General features: G+C 40.0%; 1 protein-coding gene across 1 annotated transcript in view; it reads right to left on the bottom strand.

Moving 5' to 3' along the window:
* LOC107558583 (cyclin-dependent kinase 6-like) overlaps positions 1-8,537 on the bottom strand; it is a 61,541-nt gene that overhangs the window by 40,871 nt on the left and 12,133 nt on the right. Inside the window, exons 2-3 of the mRNA XM_016242245.1 lie at positions 6,383-6,713; positions 3,568-3,703 (exon numbers count right to left, since the gene is read on the bottom strand). Of these exons, the coding sequence (XP_016097731.1) occupies positions 3,568-3,703; positions 6,383-6,606 (360 nt within the window). The 5' untranslated portion in view covers positions 6,607-6,713. The remainder of the gene's footprint in view (positions 1-3,567; positions 3,704-6,382; positions 6,714-8,537) is intronic.

Raw genomic sequence — 8,537 nt, 5'->3', positions numbered from 1 at the left:
TAATACTTGGTTACAATGACACTAATAGTTCTTATTTCTGCCAGGAATGCAAAATCAATCGGGAGTTAATGATATTTTGAATAGAATAACGAGACACAAACCTGTACATATTCAGTCGCGTTTGCTTCCATTTAATTTTGATCAGTGCTTCGCTACACAACATACAAACTTTTACTCCAAAAGTGTGCACATTATGCATTCACACGTTTACCTCTTATTTCTTTAAATAGAATAGAACCAGAATTTCTGACTCACAGAAAGACGATTTTCTGCAGATCCATCAGGCAATATTGCGTGATCATAATTCCCACATTACGGTGACTGTAAACTTCTGCGTTCTGTCTAATAATACATTTATGCGTCAGTTTATTATATACAATATCTGCATTAGGTCACAGTAGAGTAAGTTTTGAGCAAAAACATTGTGTATTAATCTCATACTGTCACGTGCGCTGACTTTCTGAAAAGCCCTGCATGGATAAAGGTGAGTGAATCAGGATCACGAAACCCAGACGGTCTCTTTTAAGCGGGAGTGCTGTCCATTTCTCCATTTCTGATTTTATTGTTGCTTGTATTGTCATGTTGCAGTATTTTACTTAATAAAATAATTTTTGGTAGCTCTGTTGGTTTTAATGCTCTGTTGGTGGTTGGTGGGGTAGCATCACCCGGGGAGATTTTTTTTTTAATCCCCACAGGGGATATATATATAGGATTGCATTTTCTATCCAACACATATTATTTCCAGAAACGTATTAAGCAGTACAACTGTTTTTGACATTGATAAATAATAATAAATGTTTCTTGCGTAGCAGATCAGCATTAGAATGATTTCTGAAGGATCATGTGACACTGAAGACTGGAGTAATGATGCTAAAAATTCAGCTTTGCTATCACAGAAATAAATTACACTTTAACATATATCACAAATTTTTAAGTTTGCAGATGATACTACATTGATTGGTTTAATAACAAATAATAACGAATCAGACTATAGAAGGGAGGTTTCTACACTGTTCGAATGGAGTTGTACTCATAATTTGAAGGTGAATGTCCTAAAAACAAAGGAAATGGTGTTTGATTTCAGACGGAAGACAAATGCTGTTTTGCCATTGACTATCAATGGTCAGGACATTGAAAATGTTCAATGTTTTAAGTTTCTCGGGACTACTATCTCTGCAATGTTAAAGTGGGACGACAACCTAAGAGGCATTATTAAAAAATCTCAAAGGCTTTTTTTCTTAAGATATACTTAAAAAGTTTGGTGTATCTAAAGTTGGTATGTTAATTTTTTATAGAGCTGTCATTGAAAGCGTGCTGACTTTCTCACTTATAGTGTGGTTTGGCAGCTCCACAGTTCAGCAGAGAAGTCAGATTAGTAACATAACTTGGGTTGCTTCGAAAATTATTGGTTGTGATCTTCCCACTATTGATGAGATCTATGTTTCACTTTTGCAGAAAAAAGGTTTAACAATCCTGAAAGATCCCTTACGTCCAGCCAGACACCTCTTTACACCTCTTCCTTCAGGCAGACGCCTTAGAGCAATTAAAACTAAGTCTACACGTTTTTTGAACAGCACTTATTGTAGGATTGTTCATGCTCATAATTCCTCTGGTGTCTATGCATCTGTATTTCACTCCTTATAATTGATAGGACATAGATAGTTTTGTATGTGTATGTATTTATATATTGTATGTATTTTAATGTTTGTTATTATTGTTGATGAGCTCACCAAGCAAAATTCCAAACAACTAGGGTGTTTGGCAATAAATAAATAAATAAATAATACTGTGAAATATTAAAATAACTATTTTCTGTTTGAATATATATTTTTAAAAATTTTGTGATGGCAAAGCTGAATTTTCAGGAGCCATACTCCAGTCTTCGGTCACATGATCCTTCAGAAATCATACTAATATGCTGATTTGGTGTTGAAAAAATTATTATTATTATATAGTTGTGCTCCTTAATATTTTCTTCATTTTTATTTTTTTTAATTCTTTCTTTATTCTGAAAACTGGATTCTTGGATTCTTTCAATAGAAAACTCAAAAGAAAATATTTTTTTTAGTAACAATGTAAAAGTCATTACTGTCACTTTTGATCAGTTTAAAGCATCCTTTAAATTAGGTCTTTTAGGTCTAACAGACCTGGGGAAAATGCAAAGAAACCACATATTTAATCTATCTCTAACATGCAAACTAGAGATTCAAACCAAGACAGCGTTATGTTCAAAAGTCCCTCTCGATACACAATCCTTCCTTAATGATACACAAAACTTGCAGAGGAAACCCCTTAGGTGTCACTTTTTAACTCTTCAAATGTTTCTTAGCTTCTGTTTCCATTTTAATTTGGCACAAGTGACAAAGAGAGAGACACCGGTTTGTTCCAGCACTCAATGTAAGATGTCCTGGGGGAGAGGTAGCGAAATATGATGAACGGATTTGTAAGACTACCATGTGGGAAAAGTCAAAATAGATTACGGGAGAGTAGATGATCTGGACAAAAAAAATTCCAACATTTCCGCTCAAAGCTTTCTGGATGAATGTAAGAGGATACTGATACAGGACACACACCAGGCTTATTTCTAGACTAATGAAAATGATATCTGGCCTGAATGACTTATTGCCCCTTAAGGAAGCCCTTTGCAATTTACAGGATCATTCTAGTGAAAGGCTGAGAGGGAGGCCACTAACATACACAAACCCTTTGCATGCACAGACACACACACACACACACACACACACACATAAACTGAAGCAACATTCCTCTGGCCAATCTTTGGTGAAAGCCAGAGCTGAATGAAAATAGAGGCACACAGGCACCCAGCCCTTTAATTAGAAGCCCATCCACCACATGCACTGCCCATCAAAAGGACAGGACTATGTGATCAGAGGGAGCTCCATTCTTCATCTGCCGACTTCAAAACACTCGTATTTTTTGCTCAGGGTCTCAAAGTACAAATAAAGCATTCCTTATTATTATAATTTTTAACATAAGAATACCCGTTGAAAAATTATATGGAGCATGCAAATGAAATTCTGCTTCAATTAAGCATCCATAGAACATGCTTACCTGTAACACAAGTTATTAATGTAGGTTTTCAATTTTAAAAGGTTTTCAAAATCTCCCTCACGTTGTAGTATCAGTTCATTCTTTTCAGTTACAGCTTAAGGTCAATGTAAAATGCTATTCGCAATCCTTTTTACTTCCATACCCTGACTTATTTAAGATAAAACTGGATGTTCAACTAGTCAAATTTACGAAAAGATCTTGTTTTATCTGTAACAGTCAACATAATATGGGTGGTAATTCATGACATCAGCAAAAATGGAAAGTTGTTTTAGAGGCAGAGCAAATTATTTTAATTAAAATATTATAAAACACAATAATTATGAATACAATTATGAATTGTGCACAGTAAGACCAGGATTTACATTGAATATGTGCATTAAACAGCAAAAAGGGTTTGTTTTGATTTGTTGATGGTGGTTCTCGGCTGAATGCATCAGTTTACTGTTTCTTTGCCTGATTGTCAATACTGAGATTAATTTGCTGGTGTGATGGTACCTTTATGGTTTCAGGTGGCACTCCTGGATCAGGTGCTTTCTCCAAATATGTGGTTAAATCTTGGTCCACATGCTCAAAGACCAAAGTTAGTTTGGTTTCCCGGTCAGTCCTGGAAACTGTGCATACGTCAAACAACCTAAACAAGGGAAAGGCATAATCAAGAATGCTTTCATTAAAAGCTGTTTGGGTGATCTCTGTTACTTATTTAGTATATTTAGTATTTGACAAGTTCATAGAATACATATGAATTGAGCACGCAAATTCTACAATATAATCTGCAATGACGAGTTTAATGGAGAAGAAACCTTCTAAACAAGACAAGCTGATGCTGTCCTCAAAATAACATTGGCATGACCTGTCAGCATAGCATCACCTCAATACAAGATGGCCAAAACCTTAAAATTTCTACTTGCTCTTCAAGGACATGGATGCATGCTCTATCACAAGATAAGATATTTGACAGAAGGGGAGGAGTTCTCTAATTGCCTGACGTCACTTGCAAAGATAATGAATTATCCCAGACTTTTAGTTAAAGACAAAGTCAAATATCCATAATCTACAAAAAGAATCTTTCATGGTAATGTTACTCGATCCCATGACATCATAAACTAAAACTCTCCAGGAAACGCTTCTGCTGGAATCCAGATTGTGCCTCCACAATGAAGCCTCTTAACCAGCAAAACATATGGCATGAATAATATTCTCATTATAAGCACTGAGAGGTTGCCTGCACTTTCACAGTGTTCCAAACATACGGCCCTATAGGTTTCTCAGGCCCCTACATCTCTTAACACTGTTTAGTGTTTCATTTAAAACAATTTTCTTCCATTCACTTTCATGACTTGCGCTATACAAAAAAAATCTGTTCTATAGATTTCACATATACTTAAAACATTGGGGTCCAAAAGTCTGCAACCCCAATAAAAGCATTTAAAAAGTTGGAAGATTAAAAAAAAAGCTTTTGATGTATAACGAATGAGAAATATTTCAGATTATGCACTATTTCTAGGTCACTAATCATGTTCTTCTATTGAAGCTCAAAATGCTCTTTGGAACATTTCAAATCATGCTGGAGAACATGATCATCAGGTTTTTGACAAACCTGTAGAGTTCACGCAGCTTGAGTGCTGTTGTCATTAGAGCAAAGGGGAAAACAAATGGAAAAACAATATGAAAAAGATTAATTTGCTCCATGGACAAATTACAAACCAGCAAAATTTACATTTGCAATCCAGACCTAGTCTGGTCTAGCCAAAAGACTAAAGTAAACATGTTCAGCAACTTTTAGTGCACAACAGTCCATGGCAAGGTTAAAGCCTTGAGCTAGGCCAGCCAATGACGTGAGTTCAGTCATCAGTTGAATGAACCAGAATAAGAACTCCCCTGACGGAGTCATTGATGATCTAAAAACAAGACTTTCCACCTACTCATTTTGACATTCATAAGCCACCAAGCTAAAAATATCAACATACATTACCAAAACAATACAAGATGACCTTGATGCCAGACACAGACGATAAGTAATTCAAATACAAAAGACAGCTGATTGCTCACAGATATTTGCGCATCAATAGTTTCACATCTGCACATAAAGGTCAACAATGAATATCGTTTCAGTTGACCAGGAAAGGTGAATTGTCAGAGCGGTGCATGTGTCAATGGTACGATTTGCATTTGACACTCTAATTATCAAAACAATGGAAGCCGAATAGCTGTTCCTTGAAGACATCCTCATCTTAAATGCAAAGAGAGAAGACACTGTGGTTTGGTTCACTAGATAATGTTGCAGAGATGCTCTGTTTTTATACCTAGGAAAGATGACTCATTTTATCATTATGGCTAGTGACTGACGGATAAGGTTATATCAGGGGCCAATGCTGATACCAATATAGCAAAAGGGATGCAGTAAAGAGGCTCAAATTAAAATAACACTACATTTACATAATATTTTCTCAAAATTCAGTGGCCAAGTTAGGATGATTATCATCCAATGCCAGTAATCTCAAATTAGCCAATATATTGGTCTATTACAAATTTAATAGCAAGCTCCCCACACTTGAGCTATTTCAGCAACTAAAACTCGAGTGGGAATCATGCTCTGCAAGAAAAGTAGCTGATGGAGGTGAATCCACCAAATTTATGCAGCCATCTTCAAATGGAAATAAGTGTCTTGAAATTCTTAGGGGATCTCCTTTGAACAAGGGTCGATGAGTGCAAAATGACGTGACAGGAAATCATAGGCATGATGTAGGTTATGTCTGAACCAACTTTTGGCCAATTTTACCCAAGCAACTTAGGAAGCCTACACACTAAAGATCATTGAGTATTATGGATAAGATCACATGACATCTGACCCCCTATTTTGCATATTACCAGACCTCCCCAGCTGACTAGAGGGTCCAATAGTACTTAACGTACTGTAACATAGCCTACCTAAAAGTTTTTTAACAACTGGTAGGGACAGGATTTTGAGTATAATATCCTCCGATATCAAGAAAAGGATATGTTAGCAGTCATATTTCATATTGTGGGCCACAGAAAGGTTCAGGAAATGAAACTTGCAATATGAGGAATAAAGTTATTTTCATTGCAGCACCAGGCTTTTCCTAACAGAAACATTTTGAATGTGCAATGTCTTCTTCCTCGATCCTTTAATCTTTTTAAAACATTCTAATATCAAGGTTATCTTATTGCAATATGTCCTACTTTCAAACAAACCTACACCCTTGCAGGAAATACATATAAAATGAGGAAGTATGTTATCCTCTATAATCAAACCAAAGCACCACTCTTCCCTCCACTTTTTTTTTTTTACCTGACCACATTGGGATGCTCAAAGGACTCCAGTTGCCTCAGCACCGCCACCTCGCGGATTGTTGACAGCGGCATTCCCTCTTCCTCGGTCTGCACCCGAACTCTTTTCAGGGCAACAAAGCGACCCCCATTCTTCAAATCCCGTGCTTTGTACACCTTTCCGTATGCACCTTCGCCGATCTCAGCCACCGGCTCATATTGTTGGGTCAAGTTCTCTTTGTCCATTTTTTCTCACGGCGAGGTAGCCTACTGCGGGGAATCCCGAAATGTGACGAGCGCGCTGATATTTCACAAAGGCATTATTGGGAGAGCGGCGCTGGCACGTGCACTGCCTGTAGAGCGCGAGCACAAAAAGAGGCAGAGGTAAACACCAATGTGATCAAAGTTAAATCAAATATTACCTAAGCACTGAAGATAACAGACATGGAGCTTAAATCATAAATACAACATACACAAAGCTAGCTTAGCCGCATTTACGGCCAAATATCAAGGAAAGTCCAGTTAATAACCTAGGCTATATCAACATATGAAGTTCACAATAATAAAGCATATGTGTGAATGACAAATGATGTCCCAAATGATATAAAGGAGAAATCTTTTCACGAGTTCACACTTTCTTATAATTAATAAAGGTTATGCGTATTTGGCATGCTGTCCAGGGAGAGGGCTCCGAGCTTGGCAAGACTCCCGAGCCCGGGGCAGCCCCCCTGTCTGGGGAGAGGGGTCCGAGCTCGGTGTTCAGCCCAGCCTGAAAGCACTCCCCCCGAGTGCTTCTCCCCGTGCTGGGGTAGAAACTATGCTGAAGGTGCGGGTCGGGGTGGCGGAGGGATGCTGAAAGTCGAGAGATAACGAAGGTAGGGCGTACTTGGTTATTTATGGGAGTTTTCTCTTGCGCTGACTGGACAAATGGTGTAATCACTAATGATGAACTGGCCATGTTAATTATCTGGCCGTGCGTGCTCCTCCTGAAATTTGTTTGTAAACATCACTTTACGAGTTCACACTTTCTTATAATTAATAAAGGTTATGCGTATTTGGCGTCCTGTCCGGGGAGAGGGGTCCGAGCTCCGTGTGCAGCCCAGCCCGAAAAACGCTCCCCCAAAAAGCAATTTAAAACCGGACAGCAGCCAGATACGTGCATTTACGACCCCCCCAAAACAAGGCTTAATGTTAGAGGGGTGCTGGACGTCCTTTGGTGTACATTTATTGCGGCAGTAACTACGAAGGTTTAGGTTTTGTGGAAGCGTTACGTGCTGAAAGAGAGAGCTAGATAAGATAAGATAGAAAAAGGCTCCTGCGGGAGTGGCTACTGCTGCGGCAGTAGGGAAATACAGAGAAGGCTCCTGCGGGAGCAGACACTGCTGCGGCAGTGGGGAAAGGTAGATAAGGCTCCTGCGGGAGCAGACACTGCTGCAGCAGTGCGGAAATATAGATAAAGGCTCCTGTAGGAGCAGACACTGCTGCGGCAGTGGGGAAATACAGATAGGGCTCCTGTGGGAGCAGGCACTGCTGCGGCCGCGGGGGAATTGTGGCAGTGGGGAAATACAGAAAAGGCTCCTGCTGGAGCAGACACTGCTGCGGCAGTGGAGAAAACAGAAAAGGCTCCTGCGGGAGCAGACACTGCTGCGGCAGTGGGGAAGTACCGAAAAGGCTCCTGAGGGAGCAGACACTGCTGCGGCAGTGGGGAAATATAGATAAAGACTCCTGCGGGAGCAGTCACTACTGTGGCAGTGGAGAAAACAGAAAAGGCTCCTGCGGGAGCAGACACTGCTGCGGCAGTGGGGAAGTACAGAAAAGGCTCCTGCGGGAGCTGACACTGCTGCGGCAGTGGGGAAAAACAGGTAAAGCTCCTGCGAGAGCGGGATGCTGTTGGGATGGCTTGGGTGGGGATGGGCCGTTGTGGATGGATTATGTGATGTTAAGGGGGGTTGGCTATGGTGGGTCAAGGGTTTGACGGAACGGGATGGGCTGGCTCCTGCGGGAGCGGTCACTGCTGCGGCAGTGGGGAAATACAGATAGGCTCCTGCGGGAGCAGACACTGCTGCGGCAGTGGGGAAATACAGATAGGCTCCTGCGGGAGCAGACACTGCTGCGGCAGTGGGGAAATACAGATAGGCTCCTGCGGGAGCAGACACTGCTGCGGCAGTGGGGAAATA

This window comes from Sinocyclocheilus grahami, unplaced genomic scaffold (assembly GCF_001515645.1).
Source record: "Sinocyclocheilus grahami isolate Dianchi unplaced genomic scaffold, SAMN03320097.WGS_v1.1 scaffold650.1, whole genome shotgun sequence".
Lineage (NCBI taxonomy): Eukaryota > Metazoa > Chordata > Actinopteri > Cypriniformes > Cyprinidae > Sinocyclocheilus > Sinocyclocheilus grahami.
The sequence above is the reverse complement of the archived record's forward strand: the minus strand, read 5'-3'. Positions and strand labels throughout refer to the sequence as shown.